We start from the raw sequence: 17,411 nt of genomic DNA, 5'->3' as shown, positions 1-17,411 counted from the left end.
GGACTAGTAGTAACATATGGGGTAATATGGGTCTTATGGACTTGATCTGGAGAGGGGTGGGATATTTTCTTAATGTATAATTGCTCTTTGTTATAGTTATCTCTTACATGTAAATGTCTCTGGATTTCTCTGGTCTACCTGGACTAACATGGTGTGGCAGTCAATGTGACAGCCCTGGAGCTGGGTCCTTGGTGCCGTGTGGGTACCAGGCCCACTAATCCAGCATGTTCCAGCAGGGACTGTGCTATTCTGATTTCCATCGGTCTCATCTTTGCACCTTATTTTTAAAAGCCCCCCACCCCCACCCCCGACTTAGGGGGACACAGGGTATTATCAGGATTCACCTCAAACCGCCAACAATGGTTTGTACTTTGGGGATAACATCTCAAAGAGGAAATGTAGTTTCCATGGAAAGAATTTAAAGGTATGGACAAATTGGACGCCATCCAAAAGCCAGGATCAAGACCATCCTCAGCTGACATCATATGTTTCCCTCCTAAGGGACCCTGTGGGAGGAAGACCAGAGGGTAGGAGGAGGGATGGGCCCACGACAGACGGACAGGTGGACTGGGAAGGGCCTGAATCTGGGATGTGATCTGACTTTAAAAATGGAGCAAAGTGGGACCTTCTAACTTCGGAGGTCTACCTACTGTTACGCATAAAGCTTTATTGTCACACAAGCACAGATGTCAAATCGATATTCGTTTACATATTGTCTGCAGCTATTTTTACATGTTACATGGCAGAGTTGAACAACTGCCAGAGACCACGTGGTCCATCAAATAGGAATATTTATCAAATGGCTCTTTACAGAAAAGCTGTGCCGACCCTGGGTCTAACCGTAGGCCTCAGGAAGTTCACAGCCAGGATGAGGACAGATGCGAGGAGTGTGCTTTAGAACAGGAAAGGAGGGGCCCAGGGGAAATGAGTGGGGCGGAGCCTCCACGACGCCCAGCTGTGGTTTGCTCATCTGTGCCTCTTGAGCAGTCCCAGGGGCTACAGGAAGTTTGAGAGAAGATGCCATTATCTTTTAATTCCATTTTTCTTTTGAAATGAACCCCCTTCCTTGTAGCCTTTAAACCCAACTATTGACGTTTATTTGGTTGACTTCCAGAGTTGCCAGAAGTAGGTTTTTGTCTCCAGGCCTTCAGGATCGGTAGCCCATAAACAACCATCGGTAACCAAGAACAGATCATCAAAAGTGTTTTAATGATTAATGTTTAGACATTATGTAACAGTGTGGGTATACCCAGAGGAGCTAAGCACACTTGGACAGCACTATTGAATGTTACAGTCTCTGAATCGACATATGCAAACTCATTGGCAAACTAGTACCTAGGCGTGAAGACATACATTTACAAATATACACCATTTAGGTCTGATAAGGTAAATGTAAACAGATGTTGTGACTCCTTCCAAACAGAAAACCCACAAGACCAATAAGAGAACCAACTGGCCCTCTGTAATATGAATGTGCAAAATTAAAGCCTGGCAAACTGATATTTACATACATATCAAACCAACAGTTAGTTTATACATTGTCGATGACCTTCTAAGATGTGCCATTTGAGTGGTTCAATGTATGTTTTTTCGTGAAGAAGGTAATCAAAGGTGAAATTCCAACACTTTAAAATGACACACAGAATAGTTTTTTTTAATCTGTTTAAACCCCTGCCTCGTGTGTGTGAGACATGACTTTACCATAAGCAGTATATTATTTATAAACAAGCAGTTCTACACAATCTTTAGATTTTAAGCAGGAAAAAAAACTAACTAAAATTGCAATTAAATTACATTAAACAAATGATATCCATCCAATTTCCCAGTTCTTACACACCGTGACTAGCTGTTTAATTTTACCTTACACATTCTAATGTCCTTCGCCCCACCCCGTCAAATCCGTTTGGGTAAGCTAGGCACATTTCAAACGGAAGTTTGTGTCAAGACAGACAGCAGTACAGAGATGAAGCCGTTATTTGGCCCCTGGCAACCGGTCCCTCACTCTTCATCATGAGCGCTGTTGAAGTAACACGTATTCAAGCATCACATTTGACCAGGACGCATCCTCTCTCACACTTGGAAAAGTAACATGGGCTTGGCTTCCTGAATAAAAACACTTAGTGCTTCAGAAATTAAAAACAGCCTAGTCCCCCGACTACACCTGAAGTCTCGAAGACAAGGAATATATACATTTGAACGCTTCATCATCAAGACGAGAGTCCCCTTCAACCTTTATTTTTTAGGGTTTTTTTTACATTATTAAGAGTGGCACTCAAAATAAAAAAATAAGATCTGTTAAAAAGTTATACTGACTGTGTCGCTAGGTTGGAGCCTTGCTTGAATTCAAAGCCAGTGTTACAGAACCCCTGGGGCCGCTTCTGCTTGCCCACGTGCAGGTCACTGGAAATTTCGCATCACACACTTGCTGTTTCACAAATCCTGGACTTTGAATTTTCTAAGCTGAGCTATAGTTTTGTTTTGGTTTTTTTACAAAATGGCTAAAAACTGGACACATTCCCTAATTTTAACTAATAAGCTTTGGGCCCCGCTTTTGTAGATTTTTAAGGCATGTGTGTTTCTCTAAGGGAACAACATTGTACACACATTTACAATCACATGCATGACCTACATGTTAAAAAAAGGAGGGGGGACAAAAAGGGAGTTTGGATTACAGTGTTTTTAAATTGTGAACCACAATTCAGCACCTATCGTGTTAAAGCTAATAAGGCAACAGCAGTGTCAACTACTACAACCACACTCCCTTCTCCACAGTGTAGCGCAGGGATGCGAGCCCAGCAGTATTAAACATCGTATGCCTACTGGGATAATCGGTGGACCTCGTTTGGGGGTCTGGAACTGATGAAGGAGGCCCTACATGAATCTCACTATTGTAGGCCGACTAGGAACAGCAGCTGTTAACGAGCGTGGGGGCGCACAACGCACTGTGCTTACAATCAGACGCGCGGTTCGGAGCCTGGCGGCCTCGGTCTTCAGTCCTTCCGCAGCTTCCTGGGCTTCACGTGGTTTTCCAGCGGGGAGAAGCTGTGGGTGGTGTGTCCGTTCACAGCGGCCACGGCCCCGTTCTGATGGCCCTTCAGGAGCTCTTTCCTCCGCGAGGCTCGCTTCTTGCTGTACGTCTGCAGAGAATGAGAAGAAGGGGAGATGCGAGGCGGGGATGGCACCTTCTCCGGACAAGCAACCACTTCCGTGGCCAGGGAACCACGACCGCCCCCCCATTCCTTCCACTGACTCAACAGTTTCTACACTTTCCATGCCGTGCCGCCATTCCCCGCCCCCCCAGAGTGGCTCCTCCCCTAGTCTCAGACACTGCCCAGCTCATCTTGCAGGCGGCTGGCACCCTGCCTGAGGCAGGTCTTCACAAGGACCCCATGCTCAAGTTCAGGGTTCTACACTGCGTGAGCTGAGCTCCTGAGCGGTTTTAGGATGGCTTTCGGGGATAGTTTTGGTTTAACGTAAAGATTATCTGAAAACAAATCATTATTATTAGAGGCAATCGTTTCGGAGACTAATCCAGCTTCCATGGCTCCTCAAAGTCTAGATGCCACCATAATTTAAAATCCCGTTTGCATTCTCCCCCACCCCCCGTTGGGAGGTTGTTCTTGTTTGGTTTTTCCTTGAGGGGGCGGGCTACCGGCTTCAATGACTCTTCAATCTTTGGGGTTTGAGGTTCAGTCCCCAGAGGCTTAATGGAAATAAGATTTTAAAAAGCACACTAGGAATTTCAACGTATGCTTCCCTCGAATTTGTTGGCAGCTGGAGATGCAGATGGAGAGAACAGGCTCTGGGATGAAACTGGCTCCCCCCATTTGGTAGCACCTTTCTCGACAGCCCGGCCATTTGCTTGTCATCAAAATCTCTGCCTGACCAGGCGCCCAGCACCCATCTTCACACAGTGCTCGCTGTCCTTAAAGACGTGCGCCTTCACGCTCTCTTCCCCAGGCCCTGCCTTATAATGTCCTACATGCCTGGGCGAGGCTCCATGGGTGGTCAGACTTGGCTGCCGAATTGCAACAGAAACTCCCCAGCAGGGTAGCACCACAGAACTCAAGCAAAACCTGCCACACAGCAGCACGCGTGGGCACGGAGGAGAGCCTCCGGGTGGCTGCCTGACTTGACCGGGCTTATGGCCTCCGGACCCAGGCCCTCTCCCTTGTTCCTGCCCCACAGCAGGCAGTACAGCCACCAGGCCTAGCTGGGGAGTGGCCAGCAAACAGCACTCCCTCCATCTGGAGGGGGCAGGGGTGGAGGGGGCAGCTTCCTTGGGAGATCATCCATCCCGCACGGGCCCTGAGCAGAAGCCTCCCGCACCTCGAGCAGGAAGAAAGGACAGAACCTCTGCTGCCCTGAGCAGCCGCAGCGGGGCTGAGGGCTTCTGGGTGAATGAAGCCACCGCTGAGACCACTGCTTCCGGCCAAACGAGACTCCCTAATTAAGCATCTAGAACCGTCCGCGTTTGAGGCAGATCTGAAAGTCTTCCACCATGGCTGCCAGCCCCGAAGAGGCAGGGGCTGGCCGATTCCTGAAACTCCACTGGACACAGTCTGGCTCCACCTGGCTGGTGCGTGAAGGGCGAGCACAGCGGCCCCAAACGGCCCCGTGTGCCTTACCTGAATGTAGAAGTTGGTGAAGAGCACAATCATGGAAATCATGTATCCGATCTGGAAGTACAACCAACCCAGAGGGAAGGAGCAAGGCCAGATGACCCCGCAGCTGGTCTGGATGATGGTCAGCACGAACTGCAGCTGGACACACACAGAGAGGGACCGTCTGAGCAGGGCAGCGGGACAAGGCCTCCCTCCCAGTGTGGGTGAGGAAGTCATCTCACAAACACAGTACACCCTGCATGCACCACAGGGACATGTGGGTGCTTGTTTCAGGTGGACACGTTTCTATCCCCCCACCAACCACCACCACCTCCAGCCCCCAAACGTGAACCCACCGTACTTGTACCACTGCCCGTACAATTCAGGGACACGGGGTAGAGAGGACACCAGGCTTTCGTTTGGCTGCTCTCAGGGGGGAACGGCGGATGTGGGGTGTGTGTTTACAGGGTATGAGAGATGTCACCGCAGGAAGCAGCCACACCAGACACTTGCCAGTCCTCATCTGTGCACTTTTTGCCTTGGTCAAGACTGAAGGCTAGATTGAAACCAAGTTCATCCCTGAGACGGAAACCAGGACAAGACCTGGGCCTTCTTGGAGGAAGCGTTTATAGCTGAGGGAGCATCTCCACAGGCTGGGCTCAGCCCACTGTGCCCGGTATACAATGCTGACCGGAGGGAGAACTGCTTTCCTTCGCCCCTTCAAGGCGAGTGCTCCCCGGTTGAGAACTAACTGGGAAAAGTCCTTCAAGAAACTATAAACACCGTGGCTGCAATCCATCGGCTACCTCAAGTACGGAGTCCTGTGGGAGGCTCCTGGCTTCAGTTTGGTTTTTGAAATTCAGCTCTGCCAGAAGCACAGCTGTGGGTTATCAATCGCCCTGCCTCCTTCCCCTCAAGTGTGACCAGGAGGTTAATAGTACGATTAGCCTTCATCACAGGTGGTGAAAACGGCAACTCGCGGCTGGCAAAGAGGTAAGATGCGGTAGCACACGGGGAAGTAGCAAGGGATTGCCTCACACTGTTCTTATAGACAGTGAAGACGCACGGCGGGATTGTGGGGCCCGACCTGATCGTTACAGTTTAGAGTCATTAACAATGAGGGAGGCCAGGCCTGAGGGTTTCTACTGCCTCGGTGTCCCCCTGTGAGACAGCCCAGCCTAGACGAGAGGCAGGTGACTGGACAGTGTCCACATCCGTGGCTTACTGATTGGCGTGAAGTCTCTGAGGACAATCAATGTCAGTGTGGCAGAGTGGCAGCAGTATCAATAACTCCATAGCTATGAATGAATGAGGGGAGGGGTGAAGTCAAGCCTCCCCCCCAGACTTCTGGGGAGGAGAGGAGCTGCTGATATACACAGGCAGCGGGGGAACGTCTGGGAAGGGGAGTGACAAACAACCACGATGGGCTAGCAGCTGACCGAGTGGGAGGGGCTGCCGCATGAGCTGGAAGGACCTGGGCTCAGGTGACTTCACCACTCCTTCTAAAATTCTTGGAACACAGAATAACACGTTTTTACCCTTGAGTTGTACATTATCACTGGAAAGACACACACAAACACATCTGTTTGTGCCCTTGCAGGAAGGTGAGTCAGGTTCAGTGTGCTGTCTGACCAGCTGTGTGTCCCTGGGCACAGTTATCCCCGTTAATTAAAAAAAGGACAATTCCTGGCTCGGTCTACTTCAAAGAGTTTATAATTGGACCCGAAGAGCAGATGTGCAAAGATACCTCTTATCAGGGGTTCTCGACCTTCCTCATGCCTCGACCCTTGAATCCAGTCCTTCATGCTGTGGTGACCCCCCCTCCCCGAACCATAAATTATTTCCATTGCTACTTCATTGCAATTTTGCTACTGTTATGAATCAGGTGACCCCCGTGGAAGGGTCACTTGACCCCCAGAGGTTGAGAACCGCTGTCTTAGAGGCTGGTGAACTATAGGAGGCTGCAAGAGCATCGTCAGGAAGAGGTCGGTGTCTCCCTGACAACGGCCGAGCCACTCACCAGCTGCCCCTGAGTGATGTACTTCTTCCACCAGAGGTACGGACGCATGGACGGCACGGACGACAGACCATAGTAGGAATACATGAGGATGTGGATGAAGCTATTCAGTGTGGCACCGAAGAACGCTGCGGGGACAAGGGGGGGGGGGGTCATGTGAGGGTTTTATGCATGACAAGCAGAAAAGAAAATTAAGGTTAAAAAAACAGTATATATATGGGAAAGAGACCTTTTTATTGAACAGTGGCTGAAGCAGCGAGCACTGCGGGCATGTTTCATCAGAAAGCAATTTCCGCCTGGGCGGCCACCCTAAAAATTCTCTAAGCCCGGGGTCCCGGAGTGAACACAGGAGTCGCTGCCCCCACCTGCCTAAAGGCTCTGCCTCCGGCCCCCGCCACCAATGTCTTTGTTTACAAGCCCAAATAGCTCACGTATTGTTGTGAAGGCTTGGGACAGCAGGTGGACACCATGTCTCTAGAGATGTGTCCAGGCTTGGAGAAGCCTTTGACGTCACCTCCCAATTACTCCTCAGGACATCGGTGCCGAGGCGGTGCCCTGAGCAGAGTCCAGTCCCATGGGGGAAAGGAGCCATTTCATCCCACGATTTTCAAATTTCCACCAGGACTGCTAGATTCCTTTTTTAGACTCTGCCCCCTTCGTCTCACAGTACGCAGAAAGCCATCTGGCTTCTCCGCACGCAGCCAAGGCCGTGGGTCCAAGGCTGGGTCAGGGAAAGAATTCCCGGTTGTAGCTAGGATTGTAGCTATCTACTCTCTGGCGCACTCTCTCAGGGTCAGTGGGGCAAGTTCAAAACTGTCAGGCTGCAGGCGCTTGGAAGACCAATGCACTCTACGAGGGTAACCACAGCTGCTCCCCAGAAAGGGCAGCTACCCCACAGTCACAGGGGGTACTAGAGGGTGGGCGGCACTATGAAGCGAGCCGAGGTCTCCGCTTCCTCAGGGGCACATCCAGGGGAGAGTATTTTGATGATGCTGTCTAGTGTGGACATCCTACGGCTCTGTGAACCTTGGGGAGGACCCACCAAGGGTTGTGTGAACCTGGGAAGAAAATCCTATGAGGGGAATTCAAGAAGTATGTGGAAAAATGGAATTAAAAGATAATGTTCTTTTCTGGGGAACTTTTTGAAGCTCTTTGTACGTGATCATTGTCCGTGATCAGTGGTGGGGGGGCAATTCGTCAAACTCTCAGCTAAGCCTGAAGGTGACACCAAATCTCTGAAACTCGTACGGGATTTCAGAGCGTGAGCTTTCTACAAGCCAGGTGCCCCTTTAGAAAGACTTTACATTTCGGTCCTTTGTCATAGACTACACCCTGACAGTCGGGCGTGGAACGTGAGGTCCGTCTATGAGGAGGCATCCTGACCGGCGGGGTTAGCTAACTCTGACACGGCTACCTTTGCTCCTTCTATGCCCACCTCCCACGCGCTGCCAACTCTCAGAGAAAGGAGGATCGGAAATCCCCCAGGAACAGCTAACCTCTGAGGCAGAGAACATTATCCACATCTTAAAATGTGCCTTCCAAGCTGAGAATCTGTTCTCTCTTGAATCTGGCCAATTCAGGCTTTACTCAACTAGCAAAAGGGTGTTGGCAGCTTACTGATCTGCACCGACCACATGAAAGATCACTGTGAGTGGCCGCGGCCAAGTTCAACCGCCTGACTTAATAACATCTACCGAAACGCACCTTCTCTGAATGGCCTGAGCTTCAGTTTGTCAGCCCCCCCTCCCCCCTCCCGCCATACTCACAGTGGCCGCAGGGCACCCAGTTCATCACAAACCACCAGATGTTCAGCATGGAGGCGTGGTGGTACACGTGCAGGACCGTGACCTGGTGGTTGTTCTTGCGTAAGATGAAGAAGAAGGTGTCCATGAACTCGATGAGCTTGGAGAAGTAGTACCACCAGAGCACACGGATGATCTAGGGAGAGGGGTGCAGAGGCTTAGAGTCTTAGGTGTTTCTCCACGACGGGCCTGCTCTGTACATCACTTCCGATGCGCTTACGTGTTTTCCTAACTTAACAGCCCCAAGTTCGGCCCGAACGCAGATGTCCTGACCTCCTTCAGCTGGAACACCCAGGGCAGTGTGAAGGGAAAACAAGGCTGGTCCCATGGGTCCTAGCTACCCTCCTAGACTGCACAGACACACGAGGCCTACAGCTCAGCACCCAGAAGTCTGCCTTTTGCCCCTGGAAGTGGTTTGTGGGTCTTTGATTCAGGAAAGCTGCCAAAAGGGCGCTTTTGCCTTTGGGGACTGGCATGGACCCTCGGACACAATACAGGGCACCGAAGAAAGGGAGCCGGAGCTTCCAGTGCCAGCTACCTGACAAGCATGTTGAAAAGGCGTCCCATGACTGGGCACTCCCTGCCAACCTTTTTCTAGAAACACAAGACCAAAGGCGCTCCACTGAGACTGAAGATCAGATTCTACCTTCAACACCAGCGCTCAGAGAGCGCTGAAAAGAACGATGTAGAGTTTTAAGACTCGGTCTATGAACTGCAGCAGAAATCCCAGCCAATGCATGCGGTCTCCCCTCCCCAGAAAGTGCTGCTGCAGAGAGGGAAGCTCAACTTTTCATTTTATACCCTTCACGTGTGTCTTTTCATACCAATGCTTTCACTATTAGTGCTTTTTTAAGGCCCGCAGATTATCTGGGCAATGAAGTAACGGGCTACTTTAATACATTTTCATTTTTAAAAACAAACAAAAACATAGTACATACTATTAAAGGGGTGGGGGAGGCACAATACCTTCATATCTGATTCTCCTGCACTGCGCGTCCCCTGACAGAGCAAGTTATATCTGCCTTCCCACACTCCCGTCACCAACTGCAAGACAAACAAGAAGCCGTTCATCAACATCATCAGAGCCATAAACGTAAACTTTTAACTGTGGAGCCTGTGAAATTCTATCCCGGGCTAGGCCGAAGCAAGTTTGCTCTGAGAGCCAAAAAGGATAGGGATATGTGAACAGAAGGGGGCGGGTTGCGGGATCGGAGTCCCACCTCACAAGAGGTGCTCATGGTTAGTCAGTGGAAAAGCTCAGGGTCTCTCCTGCCACTCGGCCTCTGCAGACTCCTCAACCCGTCTCCTTGGGTCAAACATAATGTGACTTGCTGACCTGACACCCAAACTAAGCCCCCACGTCCCCCCCACCGACTCTTCCCCACCCCCACCCACAGGGCCACAGCTACCTTGTGCCTCAGGCTGCCACTTTCACACTCATGTCCAACCCAAGTCAAGGCCTGATTTTTAAACTGGCCTGGAAACACAGTTGGACTCAAAATGCTTCACAATGTGGCTTCCTTAAAGCCTGAAGGGACTGGGGAGCTAGTCTGTTCCTGGGATGGCCCTACAGCCTGTGTCAAAGGAGGGGGTGGGGGGGCTGTGAGCAGCAGGCAAACCCTGAGGAAGAGGCGTGGGATGGGGTGGGGGTTGGTCTGAGGCTGCCCAGTCTTATATTTTCTGTGGCGCCCTTAATAAATAAATTGTGTGTGTGTGTGTATATATATATGTGTGTGTGTGTATATATATATATATAAAGTTGTGATAAAATATACATGAACACAAAATGCACCATGTGAACTGTTGTAAGCATACAATTCATTTGTATCTTCAGCACATTCACAAATATTGTACAGTCCAAACCACTGGATCACCATTACTATTTTCCAGAACTTTCCCATCAGCTCAAGCGCTGTCCTCATGAAGCAGTATCTGCTCATTCCATGCATTCTTCCCAGCCCCGGTCACCTCGATGGTGCTGTCTGGCTCCAAGCATGGTCGTCTTCTGAACACTGCAGAAAGTGGCGCTGTGTTGTGTCTGCCCCTCTCTGGCTTATGTCACTCGGCTTGATGCTTTCCAAGTGCACCCAAGTTAAAAGTCATCAGACTTTGCTTCCTACCCTTAGAGGAGTGAAAACTCCTCACCCTATCCATCCATTTGATATGCACCGGCTTACCCACCTTTGGGCTACTAGGAACACAGCTGCTATGGACACAGCAGTGTTCATTTTCACAGACGATGGCACAGAGGTCCCAGGAGCCAGCATGCTAGTGGCAGAGCAGAAGTCAGAGCCCAGATCACCCCCAGAGCGCTGTTTCTGTAATCCCCGGCAGCTGGCAGCACCACCGGATTCTGATCCCAGGTGTACACCATTGCTGTCCAGTTGCTGCCACCTTACAGAACTGCCTCCTCGTGGTCACCAGTACAGCAGCAAGACTGCCACATCTTTCTGCCTCAGAGCATACGGATGACATCTGGTTAGTAGCTGAGTGTTTAAATCATGGTGTCCCCAGGGCATACCTCGAGGACAGGGTCAAAGGGGGGAGGAGAGACATTCAACTGGAAAAACCTCCCAAGCTGTCTCCTAGGCATCAAGATGCCTTAAGAAACTGAGTTTGCCATAAGCCAGCAGATTCCCAGACTGAAATGGGCACCCTCAGTGGCCAGCGGAGAGGAGGTAACAAAGCAGATGCCAGGCCTATCCAATCAGGAGCAGGGCAGGAGGAATTGGGCTGCTAAGCCAGAGGCCAGCTGTTCAAACCTACCAGCCCCTCTGTAGGTGAAGAGGCTGCTGCCTGCTCCTGTATAGATTTCATCTCAGAAACCCACTGAGCAATTCTACTGTGCCCAGTGGGGTCGCTGAGCTGAAAGAGACTGATGGCAGAGCACTCGGCACTACCCTCCACTCAGCTCCCTGTACTTCCCCTTAGCAGCCCAGTGGTGCTGCCTGGGAGAACTCGAGGAGAGCTGCCTGGTGCTGGATTTCATCCCAGTAGGTGGCACAAAGCACTGGCCACTGGTACTGGTTGAAAGCAATGGATCTCCGAGAGTGATTCCCAGTCCAGACCAGTTAGTTCATGGGAACACAGACCCCGGCTGTGCTTTGGGATCCTATGAGTCAGGGCCAACTTGACAGGGCCCAACATCATCATCATCAGCAACCACGGGCGGACCTACTGATCCAGAAACTCTGGGCCTGTGTTTCCTCAAGCCCTCCTGGTGGGTTAGATGCAGCTAAGGTCTGAGACCGCTAGTGTCGGCTCTGTTTTCTCCTGGCTGCGCGAGAGCGCACCTGCAGAAACAATAGAAGCGTGGCCTGCCCCCAGACAGGGAGCCCAGAAACTTGCAGGGTTTTTGCCGTCTCTCCCCTTCCTCCCCGGCCAGGCACACTCTCAGTAATTCCAGTGGGCACCGGAGTAGGGAGGGGGAACCGCTGGCTGTGTGCTACGCAACTTCAAGCAGAAATCAGCAGGGTTTGGGGGAGAAGATGTAACTGAGAAGCCGGCATGCCTCTCTGTCCTTGAAGGAAGGAACATCGACCTCCCCCGGGGACATCAGGTGACTGCAGCAGTCTGAAGACGTATTGTTACATCTCAACCCAGTGTGACCTCAGAAACCAATGCCTGCAGCGGTCACGGGCCCAGGCAGTCACGCTGGGCACCCAGCCTGGTGTCCCCTTTTATCCCTGTTCTCTTCCTTCTAGCTTGTCACCTGGACACCCAAAATACAGCATCCAGTTGTTCACACGTTTTCATGGCCATGGAGCAGCAAAGGGACTTAGGGGGCTCGGGTGGGTGAAGAAGGCATCATTTTACACAAAGAGCGTGTTGGATCCACAAGCAGAAGAGAGTGGCAGGGTTAGCCAGGCACCCTTTGTGCCCCAGGGACTGAGGCCAATTCCTTAGCACCTTGATTCTTCTAAACGTTAAAAAAAAGGTAAAGTTAGATTAAATGATTTCTAATGATACTCTTTTCATTGTCTTTAATGTCTATGTTAAGGGGTGTGTGTGTGTGCTTTAGTGCTGACATGTAACTGTAGTATACTATCTTTGACAGAGTCCCACATTCCTAGTAATTTACCAGAAGGTGTACTCTGACCTTCCAAGTCATGGCTACTTCAGGGTTACAAGTACATTCACACGAAGGCGATGGTGTGCCTGTCCCGGGTCGGGATACTTTCCATACCCCCTGCGCTTGTCAAAGTAGGCAGTGACGAAGGCAGACGGCGGAGGGGTGGTGCTTTGAAGTAGGGAGTTGGCGAAGAATGCCGACAATACCATTTGGCTTGCGGAAGAACAGGCACATCTGTCAAAGAAGAAGTACACACAGAACGTGCCTTAGAGTAACGGTGAGGAGACTTTGTCTCGTGCTCTTTGGGCATGTTAATCAGGAGGATTAGGCCCTGGGAAAGGCCAACATGGGTTGTCCTGCGTGACAATTTTGATGAGGATGGAAATCACGGGTGGGTGGTGAGAGAGGGGTGGAAATGCCTGGTAACACCAATGCCTGCTCTGGGGAGGAGGGGGTGATGAAGCTGCCCTCCTGATCCCGTCAGCACCCCATGCCCAAGGGAAAGCATGGATCGAAAGGGCTTATTCTCTCCCATGGGCACTCCCGACTTGGCTCCCTTCTCTCTCCCAGCCTGCGGCTACCCTCCCCTGGAGTTTTCTTTATGTCTTTCAGAAGGAATCCAGATGGAACTGCCTTCATTTTAAGCTGGTTAACCTGAAATACTATTTAGCCCCTCAAGAAATTAAAGAACACAAGACAGAACATCACTGAATGAAAGACCTACTGTCTCAGGAGCGAAGGGTGCCAAGCTGGGTCTTGGGTGCCTAACTTCAACAAAGCAGCACACACACCAGAAACCCCGAGCCGCTTCTACCTCAGAGGCTCCTGCACGGGTACCACCAGGTGCTTCTGCAACACTCCCGTGATGACTGCAGTCAGCAGCACTTCTAGAAAGTTCTCTGTGTCGCTCAAACCACTGGCCTCTGCCTTTAAAGCTCTGTGACGGCTCATCACCTTCAGAAGAAACCCTTAAGTCCTAGACATCGTGTTCTCCTCCAGAGTCCCTGAGATGCCTTGGCCTCCCTCCTCACCTACAACCAAGCTCAATGCCTCTCCATGTTCCCACTACACCGTGGCCCTGGGGAGAAAGCTCACGTTTGAGCATTTGCATTAAACTCCCTCCCCCCCTCCAGCCATTTTTTGGAGTTCCTGGGTGGTACAAATAGTTACCCCACGTGGCTGCCAATAGGAAGGCAGGGTTGAGCCCCCGAGGGAGGGACTCAAAGGAAACGCCGCAATCAGATCTTGAGAAATGAGCTGTCGCAAGCCCTGTGGAGCGCAGGCTGCTCTGCCCACACGGGGAAGCCAGGGGGCCGCAGAGGACTCCAGGAGAGCTGGATGATCTCCCCCCCAACCGTCAGTAGGTGGCTCGGGCAAGATATCCGGATCTCTCTACACATCTGTTTCCTCGTGCTCCCAAGTGGGGTATTAAGTCATACTGGCTTCTAAGTGCGTTTTGAGGGTATGAGATGAAGCATCTGAACGCGGATCTTTCTGAACCCGTCGCCTGAGATCAGCACGGTAAATGTGGGCAATCATTGGGATTTTGTTCTTGTCAACAAGAATATTCTCTGTTCCCAAGTACCCAGACCCATCCCCACCTCTCAAATCCGACCTACCCTTCAAGGGCGAGTGACACTCCACTTTCTCTGCTAATGCTCCCAAAGCCCTGGGGCCGGGGTTGGGGTGGGCATGCTCTCCTACCACCAAGCCCACCCTGCCTTGACTTCGAGCTGTTCCTCTGTTCTGTTTAAGCCCTTGGTTAGTGGGTGTGTTTAAGCTTCTTGCTAAGCTTCGGAGGGGTGACCCCCGTGGCTCCTGCATTCACATAGGCCGGCTCCCCAAAATCCACACTGTGGTGTGAGGAGACCACCTTGCGGGTTGCCAGAGCCCCAGATGCTGGACCAGGCTGATTCCCAGAGGTGAGGGTCTCAACAGCCCCACGGTCTCTCCCTGGAAGAAGAGAGCAAGAGAAACCAGGGGCCGTGAAATGGCCTCTTCCCAGTATCCCAGATACAAGCAGTATCCCACTACATCATCACTCGTGTACCCTGTGCACATCCCTCCTTGGCGTAAAGCAAACTTTAATTAGGGCAGGGACATGTGAAGAGCTCTAATTAAGGCCTTGCTAGCAGCTCTCCTCTCTCCTTATGAGACAAATTACATAAGCAATGGTGGTTTCACGCATCTTTTCATTTACAGAAGGAAGTGCAGGCTAGGGCCCCGGCAGGGTCTGGGTGCCGCAGCTCATGGATGGAATCATTCCCAAAGGTGAGAGCTGCCTTTCCCCTCCTCCCATAGCACTGAACCTCGCACGCAGGCTAGCCTTCGATGAGGGAAACCGCCAAGGGCTTTCTGGAATGCAACCAGATTATCTCAGGAAACAAGGTCATTTGAAACACTTAAAGAAAAACATCCCCTTGGGTGACAATGTGGGTTACATGTTAGGCTGCTAACCACAAGGTCAGTTGTTCAAACCTACCAGCCAGTCCACAGGAGAAAGATGAGGCTTTCTGCCCCTATAAAGATTGACAGCCTTGAAAATTCAAAGGGGCAGTTCTACTCTGTCCTATAGGGTCAAGGAATTATTGAATGTGGCTCTTCTGGTCAAGGTCTCTAGAACACTCACCAAAGAACCTTGTCTTGCCTAGGTCTGGCAAGAACGCCACAGGTAGAACTCACCTGAAAAGATTAATAGGCTCCATTGTGATTGCCATCCTGCTGGGTATTAAATGAACGCTCTTCAGAGCAGGAGGGAGAATCGCTCTAGCAGAGGAAAGCCAGGAGTGTACTGAGCCCTCTGGCCCCTGTGCAGGGAGCCCCTTTGATCCAGGAGAGCTGACATCAGAGCAGCACCAGGAGTCCACGCATGAGCCAAGAGTGTGGAGTGGGCGGCCCTGGGCACTTAACTGGGGAGGCTGGGCTTGCTGACTCAAGAAGGTGGGGCTGAGTGTCTTCAGGTTGTGGCTTAGTCTTAGAGTAGGCTGCCTCTGGGCACTTAATTCGGGAGCTGGGTTTGCGTACCCAGGACCTTGGGTGCACACCTTAGGTGGAGGCTTTCAGAAGAGCGGCATGCCCTTTGGGTATTTGTGGGCAGCCCTGAAGGGACCTTGTGTACGTCCCCTGGCTAAATGTCTGCATCTGAGCATTTCTCACCTGCACTGCCACCTGTTAACTTCCTTAATAAACTCTTTAATCAGGATTATAGACAGAGTTCTGTGAATTATAAAACCCAGGGGGAAAAGTAGAGATTATTGTTTGAGACAGAATTTGGTTGCTGTAAGTTAAGAGTTCACTTGGCGGCAGTTTTGTTCATTGGTCAGAAGTAAATGGGTTTGGTGGAGGTCCCGAGTCCTTGAGCGGTGCAGTGTTTAACAGGCTCAGCTGCCAAGCTTAGAGGTTAAAGGGTCAGGCCCACCCAGGGGTGCCATGGAAGAATGGCCTGGCATCGCTACCTTTGAAAAGCCAGCCAGAGAAAACCCCATGAAGCGCTTCTACGGGTACATGTGGTGGTGTCATGAGTCACAGCCGACTTGATGACTGTGGTCCTTTATCATTTTCTCCACCCCTACAGCCCAAGATAACCTTCCAACCTACTCGAGATAAATAACCCTTGGCCACAGGGCGCCCGTTACGTTAGTGGTAACTGCTTGTTGGAGCTGTGTGGCTCTGAACCCCAAAGAGAAATGAAGGGTGAGATAAAATGAGCCACTATCCACACTCAGGTCAGCTGTACCAAGATTCGGGGGGGGGGGGGCAGACACTTTCTCAGCAACACCACGCGAAGCTGGGGGCTAGGGTTTCTCTGCCCGTCCCTCCCACCTCCTCCAGTGTAGCAGGCCTGGACAAGCCAATGCTTCTGGGGGAAGAAATGGAGACAACGAAGCGATAAGAGAAACCCAAGGTCACGGGGCTTCTCGGTGCCACCACTGGGATTGGCACACAGAATCCTGGTCTCCAGCAAATGCAGTCGTCCCAGCAGTTCCTACTGCCCCCGACCTCCTCTGCCTTCCCCTGCACCCTGAGTGAGTCCACCTGTGAAGAGCACGGTGAGCTGCCTGCCCATGCCGGACACCGTCAGAAGTTTAGTTTAAAAGGAACCATCAGCGCTTCTTTAAAGAAAAAGCACCCGCTCCCCCAGGGACCCCGTGGCCGAGGCAGGCAGCGTCATTGTGGGATAGTCAGTCAGCGCGTGTGGCTCTGCATTTCAAATCTGTCACGTCGCAGCACAGGGATGCCCACCAAGATCATCCTGCCTTCCCTAAGTGCTTCTGCTTCTCTTCGGCACCAGACCTCTCCTGCACACCGCTGAGAGTGGTGCTCTTGGCTGCGTCATAAGGGCAGGGTCTGTGCACTTGAATTTAGAACAAAGCACAAAGAAACAGCTTGTCCTCGGCCCAACCTGAAACAGGTATGCCTGGCATTTTCCCTGAACCCCAGGCCCTGCCCTCAGGAGCTGGCAGTCCTTCCTCCCACTGAGTACCCGGGAAGCTGCACAGGGGTGCTGGGGGCCGAGGGGGAGACCACATCAAGCAGCTCAGACTGCCCCGTCCTGTCTGGTGCGTTCCAGTGCCCCCTGGCACAAGGGGAGGGAATATTGGACCCCGTTTGGTGGGGGAACATTCTGGGGGGTAGCTCAGTTCCTGGCACCATGTAGGTACTGGATGGCGCTGCTACGACTCTAAGCCAATGTTCAAGATTTCCAATGTTAACACTGAAAAGGCCCCACAATGGGCCCTCAAGGGCTGTGGCTGCACCTGCGCAGGGAAGTCCCAGGTAGCACCTCCTTGACGTCATGGAAAGAGAGGCGTCGGCCCACCTCCTGCTGCCAAGCTTCAGCCTGGGTCACTTGATTAGTTGTACGGTGACCTGCTCCTCGCTCCAGCAGCTGCTCCCCAGTTCAGACCAACCCCCGG

General features: G+C 51.6%; 1 protein-coding gene across 1 annotated transcript in view; it reads right to left on the bottom strand.

Moving 5' to 3' along the window:
- Window positions 1-1,190: 1,190 nt before the first annotated feature.
- Window positions 1,191-17,411, bottom strand: part of ELOVL5 (ELOVL fatty acid elongase 5) — a 77,906-nt gene continuing 61,685 nt past the window's right edge. The window contains exons 4-8 of the mRNA XM_075554969.1: window positions 9,390-9,467; window positions 8,388-8,559; window positions 6,625-6,749; window positions 4,629-4,763; window positions 1,191-3,137 (exon numbers count right to left, since the gene is read on the bottom strand). Of these exons, the coding sequence (XP_075411084.1) occupies window positions 2,991-3,137; window positions 4,629-4,763; window positions 6,625-6,749; window positions 8,388-8,559; window positions 9,390-9,467 (657 nt within the window). The 3' untranslated portion in view covers window positions 1,191-2,990. The remainder of the gene's footprint in view (window positions 3,138-4,628; window positions 4,764-6,624; window positions 6,750-8,387; window positions 8,560-9,389; window positions 9,468-17,411) is intronic.

The sequence above is a fragment of the Tenrec ecaudatus genome, chromosome 7, assembly GCF_050624435.1.
Source record: "Tenrec ecaudatus isolate mTenEca1 chromosome 7, mTenEca1.hap1, whole genome shotgun sequence".
Lineage (NCBI taxonomy): Eukaryota > Metazoa > Chordata > Mammalia > Afrosoricida > Tenrecidae > Tenrec > Tenrec ecaudatus.
This window is presented reverse-complemented; position numbering and strand designations above follow the sequence as displayed.